We start from the raw sequence: 15,560 nt of genomic DNA, 5'->3' as shown, positions 1-15,560 counted from the left end.
CATATTAAATGCTTTTAAATAGCAATACGTTACATTTAATAGTATTTTTCATCCAAGCATTTCATGCTACTTTAGTTATTAATTAATATTTGTTAATCCTGGTATGACATAGGAAATACCTTAATAATGGTGCATTATTATTAATGGTACATTATTATTAATAATGGTGCAGAATCACGGAGTAATTAAACACTTGTCTGTAGTGACATTGCCATTTCTGTTTTAAAGAGGTATTTATTCAGAGCTAACTGTTGTTCTGTACAATCTTAGTAGATGCAGAACGTTAATTTTTATCTCAATACATCTGCTCAAGGTCAGTCCTGTAAGTGTTTGTGTGTTGGTAGGGGTGACCGTAATTTGCTATATTTAGAATAGTAACTGCGCTTTCTCTCCATCGTTGGTTTGCTGTTTTTTTTTTTAAATTATTATTTGAAAGTCTTCTCTTAACAAGCTTGATTGTAAGATTCACTTTTCTGAAGTGAGGACACAGCCAGTAAGTCGGCCAGAAATTAAATTGCTGATTCTCATACTCTAATTGCTATGCTAGTTCTAAATACTCCGTAATTCTTTTGCAGGATGAATACAATAAAGAACTGAACCAGTCCCTCTCACAAAGTTCTGAAATATTTAAGAGCTATCAAGATAGTTTTAACTTCTTTTCTTTTCCAGCTTAACCCACACTATCCAGAAGGTAATAATGAAGGAAAAGCTTTGGTAAGTGGAATTTATATGTTGCATGTAACCTGGGAAATAACTATGTCATTAGCCTAATAATGCCCAACAAATGGAAGTCCTTTGTAGCTTTCCCTGTAGTAATGTGTCATAACTACTGAGGTTGTCTTCTCTGTCATGTGTAAGCTAGGGTGCAACTCAGTACTATCATTACAGAAAGCTTTCTCTTTTTTAAAGGAAGTGTTAGGCAGCTTATTCAAATTCTACATCAAATTGACAGTAGTTTGAAATCAGTTCTGCTTAGTGGCTACACATATATGAAATTATTAATACTCACCAAATTAGAAATGCTACCTCACGGCAAAAACTCCACTCTCTTTAGCAAGAAAGCCAGGGGCAAGTGAGTCTGGTTATTTATGTACCAGAAAAAATTCAGAGGCTCTGCTAGTGGAGATGAGCTTCCCTGGGACATGTTTTTCAGTCAGGTGTGTCTCTAAATCTAAGAATCTGCTGAGACTCTTTTCATTACCTGTACTGAATACATGCGAGCAGATATTCAGGTTTAGACTGAGCCCTGCTGCACTTCAGGCAACTCTGACACCACACTTTCACAAGGACCTACATTGTCGCTGCAGTACGACTGGGTTGGACAAGAAGACAGATACTTCCAGGCAATCTGGAGCTGTTAAAGGCAAAGGGCTTTATCTTGTACAGTGCTAAGAGCATGCCAGCTAATACTGACTAACAAAGCGAAACCAGAGGTGTTGTGGTTTATTATGAGTGAAGGACGTAGATATAAAACTGTGAGGGAATCTTATTCTTAAACAAATAATCCAAAAGGAATAATTCCTCCATCACATTCATGAGACTGCCTTGAAACAGCTGAGATCTTAGGAGGAATAAACTTAATTTCTTTCTGTTGGCCTTCTGACTTTTGTTCTTTTAAAGGACACATTTTCAAGTTTTTCTCTGCAAGGGGAAGAGTTTTTTGTTCTACTTTTTTTTCTTTTTTTTTTCTTTAACTGAAAACCAAGGTTCTTACATAATCATATGCCTCCAGCACTGCAATTTGAAAAGAAATGGAGGCTGTTGTAGGAGTTGGTAACATTGGTTTTCCATCTTCCCTGGTATTTGGTATAAATAGTAATGTAGCAGTAAGAGCTCAGTTAGCCAGAAAAATGAAAATTCTCTCTTGTGAAAATATGGGAGCTCCAAGAGTTGTTTCTCTTTTGTTTTGGAATCACATTTGAAGCCCCTGAAGCTTTCTGACAGAAACTGAGGTAAGTTCTAGAATATCCTCTTGAGTATTGAGTAAGGTGCTTGCCTGGGAATGCTTGGGTTCATGCTTTTGCTCTGAGAACATTACAGCTGGGCTCACACACAGCTCAGTTGCATTAAAACTTAAGTTCACAGCATGATGGCACCTCCTTCATCAAATCTCCTAGTTATTACCTATTTAAGACACTCTAATTCACTTTGCAGAGCAATCTCAGTGTACAAACTTGTATTCTGTTGGATCAAAATTAAAACATACACATCTGGAACATAGGTATACTGTGTTCTAGCCTCTCATGAGTGCCCAGCCTAGAAAACTGGAATAGAGCTAGTCTGAACTCAAACCTATGAAAACATGTATAGGGTTGATATTAGGTCCTCATCACAAAGGATTCAAATGTATTATGCTGTGCAATACTAATTTGTATGTAGTATAGGGTATCCAGCTGTAGCAATTTCTTGTCATCTAAATACATTGGTCACTCCAAAAGTAGTGCTTCTATTTATTTCCATGGAAGCTACAACAGGTATAAAAAGAAGAACGCTATTTGATAGAGCAAATTCTCAGCTGTAAAACACTATTTTTCAACATAGCTGTTACCATTAGCTATGCATTTTCACTGGTGATCAATCAGGTTGGAAAAGACCTTAAGGATCATAAAGTGATGAACAAGAGCTGCATGCCACACTCATAAAATTTTGCATGGCCACCTGGAAAGTGGCTTGTCTTTCACATTGCTGTCACCGCTGCTGAAATGCACCACCTCCACCTCACTGTGCTCACATACACTGTTTCGTCTCCATAAGCATTCAGCAAGTGTCAATGAATGTCAATAGGTGCAATCTTTTTCTGCATGGAGGTGTTCAAACACTTCTGCTTTATATGCAATTCCATTCCAGATGTCATTTTGCTAGACTGTCCCTCTGCTGCCATCTGCCTCAGGGCAATAAAATATAACAGAATTTTGCTGAGAAGGTGCAGCCTCTACTGCCATACCATCAACATCCACGTCTGACATTGTGGACCAACATAACAAAATAGGAGCAGCTCTCGTAGTTAAATATTTCCCGGACTGGATAATGAAGAGCACAAGTGATCTGAACATGAATGCTAAAGGTGACTTCTCTAACAGTTTGGCTTAATCCTCCTGTGCACTGGTTTCAGTTAAGATCCAAGACCAGAGAAATCTGACTGGACAAATGTATCCGTTAAAAATTTAATCAAAACTGGTTGATGATCAAAAGTGTTTCTCTGTGGAAATTTTACTTTACCCAGTCAGCACTTTCAGTTGAAGATATTTTGTGGAAGAAATCCTGATAAGGCTTGGTAATAGGCTTATCAGGAGGCTTGGTCTGAGACCGCCTTGTGAGACTGAATGTATACAAGTGTATGGGACCAGATGACATTCATCCCAGGATCCTAAAGGAGCTGGCTGATGTGGTTGCTGAGTTGTTCTCTATCATATTTGAAAAGTCATGGCTGTCAGGCGAAGTCTCCAGGAAGCGGAAAAAGGGAATGTCACTCTCATTTACAAAAAAGGGTGGGAGGATGACCCGGGGAACTACGGACCAGTGAGCCTCACCTCTGTGCCTGAGAATATCATGGAACAGATCCCTCTTAAAGACTCATTAAGGCACATGGGAGATGAGCAGGTGATCCGAGACAGCCAGCATAGCTTTGTCAAGGGAAGGTTATACTTGACCAATCTGGTGGCCTTCTGTGTTGGAGTGATGACATCGCTGGATAAAGGGAAAGTGACTAATGTCATCTACCTGGACTTGGGCAAGGCTTTTGACATCTTCCCTGCCCATATCGTTATATCTAAATTGGAGTGATAGGAATTGGAGATAAGGTTGGAAGGCCACAGACAGAGGGTTGTGGTGAATGGCACTATGTCCAAGAGGACACCATTGATGTGCAGTGTCACCCAGGGATCTGTCTTGAGACCGGTGCTCTTCAACATCTTCATCAATGACACTTGATGACAGGCTTGAGTGCACCTTCAGCAAGTTTGCTGATGACACCAAGCTGAGCAGTGTGGTTGACACAATGGAAGGAAGGGATGCCATTCACAGGGACCTCAATACACTCAAAAGGTGAGCCCATGTGAACCTGATGAGGTTCAACATAGCAAAGTACTGCAAAACAAAGTGCAAAACAAAGTTTTGTACTCGGTTCGAAATAATGCTAGATACGTATAAAGACTGGGAGAAGAATTCCTTGAGAGTAGCCCTGTGGAGAAGGACCTGGGCGTCCTGGTGGATGAAAAACTGAACATGAGCAAGCAGCGTGCTCTTTTAGCTTGGAAGGCCAATAGTATCCTGGATTCCATCTGAAGAGGAGTGGCCAGCAGGGACAGGGAGCTGATTGTTCCTCTCTACTCTGCCCTCATGAGAGCCCATCTGGAGAACTGCAACCACGTCTGACCACGTCTGGGGCTCCCAGTACAGGAAAGATGTAGAGACGGTCCGAAGGAACGCCACAAGGATGATCACCTCCCCTATGAAGACAGGCTGAAGGAACTGGTCTTGTTCAGCCTGGAGAAGTCTGCAAGCAGACCTCATTGCAGCCTTACAGGGAATTATAAACAGCAGGAGAATCAACTTTGTACGAGGGTAGACTGGGATAGGACAAGTGGGAATAGTTTTAAGCTCAAGGAGGGAAGGTTTGGATTGGAAGAAGTTCTTTAGAGAGAGAGAGTGGTGAGGTGCTGGAACAGGCTGCCCAGAGGGGTTATAGATTTTCTGTCCCTGGAGGTGTTCAATGCCAGGTTGGATGGGGCCCTGGGCAACCTGGTCTAGTATTAGATCTGAAGGCTGGTGATCATGCCTGTGCCAGAGGGATTGGAACTTTGGTGATTTTTGGGGTCCTTTCCAACCCAAGCCATTCTGTGAGGTAGGAAGGACCTCTGGATCCTTCACCTCTTTTTAGTGTTGTTGAAAAGACAATGAGTCAGCACTGATTATTTTAAGTCTTCATTCTGACCTTGAGCAACTGAGTAGAAAAAATTCTCTATGCAGAGATTTCTTTTATGCTGTAATGATGCAGTGTTTAATTGTCCCTTAAAAGTAAAAGAATCTTAGAGTGTTTGGAGTTCTTCAAGGGCCAGCCACATCAGTCTTGTATCCAATACACAGGTGATGTAAAGCACACAAGCTTTCCTTGAACTGTGTTTTTCATGTGGTGTTTCTTCTGCCAGGTGACTGCCTCATTGACTCACTGCAAAGGCATCTTCTTTTTCATCTTTTGAACCAATTAATTGTGAAATGTTGCCTGCAAAGTAAATCTGCTGCTGTAGAAGGGGAGGTGGAAGTGGACCTACACCAGTGTGATTTGAAGGCTGAAAAGTAGGGAAATAGAAGAGGCATATTTGAATCTTTTCAGCTGAAGGAAGAAGCTGAGCCTGCAGCCTGTTTTGCTTTTCACTGCTGGGATAAAAGGGTTCCAGTTCTTTCTCTGTCATCTAGGTTTTAAAGAAGACACAACCATCTGTATGTTTTGTGCCAACCCTCAACTATAAATGTGTGATAGGGCTTCTTGTGCATGTTCTCTGCCTGGTTTACAAGTCCTGATCACGGTTGCTTAGGCAACTGTCAGTTTTAGGAAGCAGAAATGGAGAAGGATTTTCTGTGGTGCAATAGTGGGCATAGCCAGTAGACGCTTCCGAAGTCCATCTTTTTGCCTTAAGTGACTCAAAAATATGAAATAATTTTGGCAACTGAGATGAAAAATATTGCCAGAAGTCACTAGGGCTTTTGTTCTCAAGCTCTGTTTGGACTGCCTTCCTTGCTCCTTTATTGGCTGCTTCATGAGATTCCAGCCAAATTTTATGGTGAAACATTGCTGTGATTTCTGGTAAAATTTAGCCTTACATTGAGTTGGTTAATATTCTTTGTGTGTGCTTTTCCCACATCTAAATTCTGGATTTTTTTATTTTTTTAATTTATTTTTATTTTTTATTTTTTAACATGAGACCTTTCTCTGATTTAAAGGACTTATTAAAAAAAAAAACAAAAAACAAAAAACAAAGGCTTATCCAGCTCTTGAAGCGTAGGAGATTGTAACGTATAGTGCATCAAAATGCAGTGTTCTGTTACAGCTCCCATTAAATCCAAAATTGGTGTATTTTATGCTGCGAAGTAGTCCATTATTTCCAATGACAGAAATGTACAGCACCTAGAAGAACACCATAAACACTGGGGAAATGTCAAGAGCAGCTGGAAATGTGGCATCTGTTAGTGCCTTAGTATTAAAAGGCTGTCTACCTTACCTCCATTTGTCTGCATTTTCATGAGAGCGCTCATCCTAAGCAGTTCCAAACTGAGTTTTATTATTCGGATTTCTCTTGGAATTGAGACTGGTATGTATTTACATTTCTTTTAAAGAAGCTAGACTGTTCTGCCATGGCCTTCTTGGTGCAATTTGATATACCTCCTTTGACTTATTGCTATCTCTGTTTATGGATGCCAAGAAGCAATGCAATTCAAAGCTTGCTTTCTTACTTCCATCCTAACTTATTTTTTTCCTGATGAACATTCTTTTTTTCTCTTTTTCAGTTTTATTTTTTAATTACCTTCCAGCAACTAAGTTTGTTTAATTAAATTTCATAATGCGTGACACAGGTAATGTCATTAAAACAATTAGAGAATGTTTGGGGAATCTTTCTTTCAAGGTTGAGGCTGTAAACAATCTGAAAAACAGAAAAAAAAATCCTCAGTTTTAGAATGGCGGTGTCTCTGCTTATATAAAGCCAGCAGTCAGACCACTTGAGAGGCTCTGCAGTCACTGGGAGAGAAGGGGAGATACGGATGCTGGCACACTATTATTATTCTGCTGCTGCACACAGGTCTGAATCAGCTCTGAAAACGCATACATTGTTTCTTACAGAATGTCTCTGGCTCCTAACAACAGAATTGCAACGTGATGTCTCTGCTAAAAATGCGATGACTCACAAATGAGTCAACAGCGAAGGTGTTATAGGAGGCTAACTGCTGTCTGCCAGGGCTTCCTAACGTGAAGAAGTGATGCTGGCCATTAATTGGCTTTCTTTTCGTACAGAGTTTTTATAAACATCTAATAAATGGAGTTCTTCTTGTATTACTACTATGAATAAATTCTGGTTTCTAAGAGCCTCCTAAACGGGGTTAACATCTTGAGATACCACATTGTACTGGCTTTAGCAGGCTGTTTTTAAATTTAATTTCTGCTGAAATCTGTAGTGCAGCTTAATGTATTCATTCAGGAGTAGGGCATTATCCTTGTCTGTCTCTATGGTACAAGAGGTGTCCTCACCAGTCAGAATTGTAGATTGGATTTACATTCTAGAAGGAAAGGCATTCCAGGCCTGTTTTTTTTGTTTCCTCCTTAAGTATTTTTATTTATTTATTTATTGCAGGTAGGCCATTCCTAAACAAAACTCCCTGTAAATCTTCCAAATTTCAGGTGTGATACCCAATAGAGATGAAGAATATAAGGACACAGAGTTGTTTACAATTGCTAGCAAATTATATGAAGATCTGTGAAGAAGGGTCATCCTCTGAGCTGCAAGTCTCAAGAAAGACAAATCTAATTATCTCCAATTACAATACAGATGTTGTCACTAATTACAATGTATCTGCCCTTCAGATTACAAACACTATACATCTTCATTGTATTTACATATACATTAAACTTCTTTTTAAGTTGTGATGCACTGCAAGCCAGTGGTGGAAGCCCAGGAGTTATGGTATTTGCTGTTAGCATGGATCTTCAACAGAAGGGCTGATTCTTTTCACTGTGACTCCTTTTTTGAACTTTCAGCCTTTACTTTCCTACATGAGTTTGTTCTGGAAGAACGTCATGACCATTGGCTGTATAGAATCATAGACTCATAGAATCATTTGAGTTGGAAAGGACCTTTAAAGATGATGTAGTCCAACTCCCCTGCAATAAACGGGGACATCTATGGCCACATCAGGTTGATCAGAGCCCCATCCAACCTGACATTGAATGTCTGCAGGGGCAAGGCACCCACCACCTCTCTTGGAAGCCTGTTCCAGTGCCTTGCTACCCCTATTGCAAAAAAGTCTTCCTAACATCCAATCTAAATCTCCCCTCTTTTCATTTGAAACAGTTTTTCCTTTTCCAGTTGCAGCATACCCTGCTAACGAGTCTGTCCCCTCCTCTTGAATCTCATGAAATTCTCTTGGGTCCACTGCTTGACCCTGTCTAGGTTTCTCTGAATATCTTTCCATCCTTCAGGCATGTTAACTGCACCACACAGCTTGTTGACTGTCATCAACAATCATCTATCATCAGCAGTGTAGCTGATGAAGATGCTGAAGAGTATTGGTCCCAATACAGTCCCCTGTTGGACGCCACATGTCACTGATCTTCATCCAGACACCGAGCCATTGACCACACCACACTCTACATATAGTCTTGCAACCAGTTCCTCATCCATCAGTCTACTCATAAAATCTATATCTTTCAAATCTGGAGAGAAGGATGTTAGCAGAGACTGTGTCCAAGGTCTTACTGAAGCCCAGATAGGTGACATCATAGCTCTTCCTTTGTTCACTGATGCATTTATGCCATTGTAGAAAACTGCCTTCTTTTGAAAGGTGAGGTCCAAATCCTGCCACACAGGAAAGTAACTGAATCTACATTTCCTGCATCCTTACAAGTGATTTTACCAGACAATTACAGAGTGAGGTGATTTTCTTTACCATACATATGTATCTAATTTGAATTGCTATAGCTTGTAACTAACTTACCAACAGTTTGGGACAATCAAAACTATTTTTTTCTTAGTGAATTTGCCATTTGCTTGAATTACTTTACCCATAGTTCTTGCCCTTTTTTTTTTCTTTCTCTACTCCTAGCATGTAATTCACCTGTTTTTGCTGAAAGAATTCTTCACAGAATCATGGAATGACAGAATGGCATGGGTTGGAAGGCAATTCAAGGATCATCAAGCTCCAAGCTCCCTGCCGCAGGCAGGGGTGCCAACCTCCATCTCTCATACTAGACCAGTCTTGGGAATTCTTTCTCTGGCTGCCACTGCCACTACTGAAACTCTTCATTTGCTTCTCTTCTTCTTCATGCTGCTTTGAGTTGAATTTTCTGCACTCTATATTTGAATCCCTTTACCTGTCTATTTCTCCCTTCTCTCAGTTGAATCAGATTTTTGCTGGCTACATCTGCTATATGCCGGTTACTTACCTGTGCAAATGTCATTGTTTTATTCTACTTAGGAATGCTGTGTTTTCTATGTGTTTTTTCATACCACCTGATTAATGTGAAGCAGTCTAATACTTTCCCCTTCTTTCAACTTCCTCATATGGACTCATCAGCACATTTAATAGTGGCTAGATTAAGTGCAGATTCTGATGACTGCTTATTAAATTTGATTAAACATAAGAAACTTTCTGTGAGCAAATGCATATGCTCTCTCTTGCAGAGTTTTGTGCTTGCAGTCAGGTGTAAATTCAAACATAAATATTAATTGTACTTTTCTATGCGATGACTGTATCTCTCTATCTGTGCACTCCCTATGTTTAATTTGTTTTCAGAGCTCTCAAGGTCAAAGTCACTTTTCGTTATGTTTTTATTCCAAAGAATAAGATTCATAATCATGGTTGGGTTGTGAGGTGTGTCTGAATTAAAGTATGAGGACAGTTCCGAGGCTTTTGCTGCAGTGCAATCTAGAACTAGTGCATAGCTGTTGTGCAGGCCAGATTTCCTTCAGCTAAGCTTGGCATTGCAGCTAGCAGTATTATAGACACTGTCTTGCATTCTGTTGAGATGTGCTTTTTGAGACTAGAAACCAGCTCTTGCTTGTATGGCAGGTCTGATCTGGCAGGTGCTAAACCTGGCTGGCGGGGTAAAAGCCCGATAAGCTAACTCTATTGTTTAATAGCAATTGCTGGGGAAACTTGCGAGCAAGTGGAGTCAGCCCCAAACGTCAGGAGGAACTGCCTCACAGAACTGATGGTTACTATGAACTACTGAAGCACTGGAGACATGCCATTCACTTTACCTCTTGTTACGGAAACTTGCACATGTGTGTATGCTCATGTTTAATGACCCATGGGAGATGCTCAGACACTGTGTAATGAGGGAGTATAAAAATACTTAACACAGAGCAGAGCATGGTTTGATATTTTGGTGTGTTTTTCCTGGAGCCCTAGGGAAAAACTACATGATTATGAAATGTCCTCCCTTTTTGTATACCAGCCTTTACAGTTTGGAAATGATAGCAGAGTGGATCAGTTCTGGGAAAATGTAATTAGATTTGGATGTAACTTATGGGTAATATAAAAAAAAAGTCTGGATGCTGTTCTAAATTATCTTGTACAACTTACCCTTTCACTGACCTTGAACCTTGAACTTTGAAAGCTGGTTTTCAAATTTTTGTTTGGAAAATTTACCTGCTTTTCCAGTTTGGGTCTTATCCTAGGTTTGTAAAGGAGAATGTGCATGGAAATCATGGATATATATTTTTGCTGTTTTCTCAATCCTTACATGCAGATTAAGTTTCCATGTGAGATTTTGTTTAACATTTTTTTGGGCCTGGAGTATCAAAGGGTGTGAGGACTGCACATATTCTCAGGCACCAACACAGCTTTGTAAGTGTCTCTGGAAAGCTAGGTGCCTGTGAAGGAGTGAAATTCCCCAGTTTCCATGGACATGCACAGACCTGTGTTGGATCCAACTTCTGCTGCATTAGCAGCCTGTGCTAAGATTTCCACTGCAAGCTAGCTGGTGTTTTTTGTCTCTTCCTATTTGGAAGGTGTGCAACTGCAATTCAGAATATATGGGAATGGAAAAAAAATCTAAATTTAAATAAAACAACTGTGGAATTAGGCCAATTGTTCACTTCTTTACTCCCTGCCTCCCTTTTGAAGATCCAGTTTTCATTAATGCTCTTCTTTTAACTTTGGCCCTTCTCAAGCTAGCACTGTGTAGTTACATCTGTTGGGAGTGAAGGGTCTGCAATTGGTACAGGTTTTTGAAGTTGTAGATGTCAAATAATAATGTATACAGTACTACAGTCTCTCTGTAGCTGGTGACCTGCTGTTGTTATAATGACTGTCTGAGACCCTGTGTGCCTGGGGCAAAGTGCATCCTTTGTGTTATGCACTCCAAAGCCAGTCACGGTGCGTTCTTAGTAGAATGTACACAAAAAAAATTATACAATTTAGATTATTACTTGTCCACAAGGTAATTGGAGAATTTATAATGGGCTCTGATGCAAGCAAATAACCCTTGTGCCTAACCAGCAGAGAGATGGCGACCTTCCTGCTTCAAAGAAGAAACGCCAGGCAGGGGAGAAGATTATGTATACTTTGGTCTCTGTGCCACATGGAAATGACATCGCGTCTCTCTTTGAACTGGATGCCACCACTCTTCAGAGAGCTGATTGCCTGGTTCCTAGGTAAAAAAAAAGAAAGTTGTGGGATTGACAAGGTTTCTTCCTAGCATTATCCCTGTGAGTAAAGCAGAAAAAGTCAACCATAAGCAAGTATAATCCTTCAGTTAAAATTTGAAGAGTGTTCACAGATAAACAAGAGATGTATAAAACATGATACTGCCACTGTGACTGGATAAAATAATTATAAGGATAAAACAAGTGACGCTTAAAGAGAATCTGTGAAGAGAAAAAGAACCAGCTAAATGTTGCACAGATATGTATGAAGACAGAATTGAGTTGCACCGTTTGAAAAAAATGTGCTGCTAGTAGATCTAACTGAATTGTTCCCTACCAAATAATACGTATGGTGAACTGTGCTTCTGTTTCTGAACACGTCTGTTATTCAAATTAAGTCAGTAATTGGTTCATAGGTTTTCCCTGTGCATGTTTGAAACTTCAATTGTTACTTCAGCTGGGATTGATTAGACAAGTCACGTGGTGTTTGCTGTGGCTGAATGGCTATGAAGACACCTGGGGCTAGTAGTAGTTCCGAGCGTGGAGTTCAAAGCTAGATACCTACAAATAGTGATGTATGCAACTTGGAAGTATTTGCTCTGCAGAGTTTTGCCAGATGATTTTCTTACTTGAATACTTAAAGTCCATCAGCATGAAAGGGAGTGTGCTAATGAAGACTGTAGTGAATATATTTACTGAGTGCAATTCAGAGTAAAAATTGTAATTGATTTATCAGCTCTGCTTTTTAGTAATGCCAGAAATTATCAAATGGAAAGAGTTTAGACGAATATCATACATGCTCTTTGTTTGCTTGATTTTCGGTTGAGAACTGATAGTGTAAATGCTCACTCCTTGGAACAAGGTTTTGCACATCATAATGGTGAAACTGAAACCATGATCAGTTTCACATTTGCACTTTTGTTCTGTGACAGGTTGAATGGGCTCATTACTTGGCAGAAAAAATAATAAGAAAACAGTTGTTTTTCTTCATGATGTGTATTTCAATTCAATTAGTATTTTAAAGTACCTTTTAATTTTTTCCTTTTTTTTTTTTTCATATAAGGAATACTTTACTCCTAGACTTATGGAAATGTTTAAAAGCAGCATTCTGCATAATCCCAAGATGCTGTCCTTGTTACTGCTTTATGCTGGATCAGAAAGAAAAGACACAAGGGGAAATAGCGTTATAGTACCTTCTAGGTTTCCCTTGCCTTTTTATTATGAGTGGCTGGTGTCACATCTCATGTCCACGTGTTAAACCACATCTCACCTTGCCCAGTTTAGCTCAGAAAGGATCCATCTAACCCACTGTTTGCTTTCCTCTCCTTTAGGAACTCCTATGTCCGACTGAGGCATTTGTGTACCAATACTTGGGTTACTAGCACTAGCATCCCAATAGACACCAATGAAGAAAGGCCGGTAATGTTAAAGGTAAACACTAATTTCTCAGGGTTGGAATCCCAACATAATTCCTAGAATTTCCTAAGAGTGATCTTGACATATAAAATATGCATAATTGGGCAAAGGTGAGTGAATTGGTTACCCTAATTAAGCTACAAACTATTGCAGATTGGGACGTGCCAAACAAAAGAGGACAAGGAGGCTTTTGCCATTGTATCAGTTCCTCTATCTGAGGTCAGAGACTTGGACTTTGCTAATGATGCGAACAAGGTCTTAGCATCAACTGTTAAAAAGCTGGAGAATGGAACAATAACCCAGAATGAAAGGAGGTTGGTGAGCTTTTTTTATTGTTGTTGTTAAGTTAGTGTTACTCCTAGCATCATGGTATCATGTTATCACAGTAATGGCTAAGTGTAATTCATTGTACTGCTAGGGCAGTAGAAGCAAGACTTGCAGTGATTGAGAGACTGCTGTGATTGTCCCTTTCCTTTCTTTCTTATAAGAGGCTCTGATCTCACCTGATGACAGCAGCAGGACCTGAGGGAATGGCATGGAGGTGTGTCAAGAGGATTGGGTTGGGGATAGGAAAAGTCCTGGAACAGGGTCTCCAGGACATTGATCGTGGCACCATGCTTGTGTTCAAGGAGTGTTTGGACAGTGCTTGAGGATGTAGGGTTTGGATTTTTGATGGTTCTGTGTGAAGCCAAGTGGGGGACTCGATTATCCCTGTGGGTGCATTCCAGCTCATGATATTCTGTGATTCTGTGATTTTATTTTTCCCTGTTTACTTTCCTGTTTTACATTTTCTGTTGTCTTCAGTGTTTACTCTTTATATCCATCCATGCTTCAATTCAAAGAATGTCTGTTCTTTACACCCAGCCCTGAATTAAGGGATTTTGTTGTACTTTGTAGCTACGTATTTCCCACTGCAAGTGATGTGGTTGCCTATTTGTGTTCAGCTGTCTGGTAAAACTGAATGTTAGATAGCATCTCTTACAGTGTTAATTTTTATCTTTTATTCTACTGTGCATCATACAGAGCTTTTTGCTGGAAATGTTAATTTTTGGTGACAAAACAATTTATGCTGTTTGTCAAGTCCACAAGTCTTTTGTCAGTGGCAATTAGCACAGGTAGTTTAGTATCAGGTGAAGGATTTCTCTTAACAGGCAAATCTGTAACAGCCAAGGTATTAGTACACAATCTTGGAAAGCCATTTCATTCATTGTTGAGTCAAATCAGATGGGGATACAACATAATGAAGGTGTGACATCCTTGTATGAGCCTTGCACTGCTGCGTCACTGCAATCCAGTATTGTCAAGTTCTGATGTTGATGTACTGGTACAACACACGCATGAAATAATTGAGAACGGGAGTGGAGCAGAGCTGGCAGATCTTTAAGGAAGCTTTCAGCAGAAGAACACAAGAGCTCTCTATTGCCAGGTGTTGGAAGTCAGGAAGGGAAGGCAGCATGGCTGAACTGGGACCTGCTGGTCAAACTGGAGAGCAGGAAGAAAATATGCAGACAGTAGAAGTAGAGACAGGTACTCTGGGAGAAAGATAGGAAGGCTGCTAGGCTGTATAGGGGTAAGGTCAGGAAGTCCAAGGCCTTGCTGGAACTGAATTCAGTAAGGGGTGCAAAGAAGAACAAGAAAAGCTCTGAGCAACCTGGTCTAGCTGTAGATGTCAAAATCCCCTATTCATTGCAGGGGATTTGGACTAGATAACCTTTAAAGGCTCCTTCCATCACAGGTGATTCTATGATTCTGTGATTTCATGATATTGCTGTTATTAGTTTGTTCCTGTGATTTCCTTTAAAAAAAAACCAAACAAACAACCAAAAAAAACCCTACTCTTCTTGTTTCCCTGTCTTATTACCTTCCTGCTTGGGTAAGTAGAGATTCCAAGAGCTCACTCCTAGTTGATCAACCCTATGTTTACGTTTCCTGCATTTTCTGTTAGTGAGGTGCTTTGTTCTGGGGACCTTACTGTTCTCCAACATCCACTACTAGGCTGAAAACTCATTTAGAGGGATTAGTTGAACATCCAAGCCTTCTTTTACTTAATGAAAGCTTTCTGTCTGGTTCTCAGAGATGTCTTTGGAAATCTATCGAGTATCTTCCTGCCAGGTTTAGTAATTATAGACTAAATATTTGCCAAACTCAGACAATGCTGCTAAGGGTGGGAAATGTGCTGGGTTTTGTTTGTGAAAGACTGCCAATTCTTTTAAGGAAATTTGTGGTCATCCACGCTTCTCTCTGTGTATACCTGGCAAGGTATGCTAACAGCAAGGTGGCGATGACCTACACTGCTTGAAGATGGAAGGGCTTGCCTTTGTCCTGTTTTAGCATTTACTTCTGCCAAATCTTTTTTTGTGTAGGAAAGAATGGGTGAAATAAAAGTGTTTTTTTTTTTTCCAAGTCATTTTTCAATAGTTTCTCCTGTCAGTAGGGAAATAGTGCAGCGGCAAACTGTTTTTATTCCTCTAGTGAGTGCACAATCTTGTTTCATGGGCCAGTGTTACTAACTTCCCAGTGGAAATTGTTGCTGGGCTGAGTAAGAGTATCTGTCTACTGTTTCTGGGCCTTGCAATCAGCTGGTAGAGATTTTGGATTTCTAAGCAGTCTGCATCTATTCTACATCAATTTTGCATCCTCCCTTTTTTCTTCTGGTTGCTGTTTAATGTCTTGGAAAATGTCACTGTGATGGATTCAAACCTGTGCTGATCTGAGACCTGGAAGCCTTTGGTATATGTCAAACTTAGCTTTGCAGTGATTGAAGTTCTGATGCACTAGATAAAGCTT

The 15,560-nt window shown here is 40.0% G+C and overlaps 1 protein-coding gene across 4 annotated transcripts in view; it reads left to right on the top strand.

Moving 5' to 3' along the window:
* Positions 1-15,560, top strand: part of ITPR2 (inositol 1,4,5-trisphosphate receptor type 2) — a 270,236-nt gene that overhangs the window by 73,277 nt on the left and 181,399 nt on the right. For 3 of the 4 annotated variants that reach the window (XM_048933484.1, XM_048933480.1, XM_048933482.1), the window contains exons 10-13: positions 670-714; positions 11,212-11,366; positions 12,689-12,788; positions 12,927-13,087. In XM_048933484.1, the coding sequence (XP_048789441.1) occupies positions 670-714; positions 11,212-11,366; positions 12,689-12,788; positions 12,927-13,087 (461 nt within the window). The remainder of the gene's footprint in view (positions 1-669; positions 715-11,211; positions 11,367-12,688; positions 12,789-12,926; positions 13,088-15,560) is intronic. The other variant, XM_048933481.1, reaches the window with a different exon arrangement.

This window comes from Lagopus muta, chromosome 1 (genome assembly GCF_023343835.1).
Source record: "Lagopus muta isolate bLagMut1 chromosome 1, bLagMut1 primary, whole genome shotgun sequence".
NCBI classification, from domain to species: domain Eukaryota; kingdom Metazoa; phylum Chordata; class Aves; order Galliformes; family Phasianidae; genus Lagopus; species Lagopus muta.
This window is presented reverse-complemented; position numbering and strand designations above follow the sequence as displayed.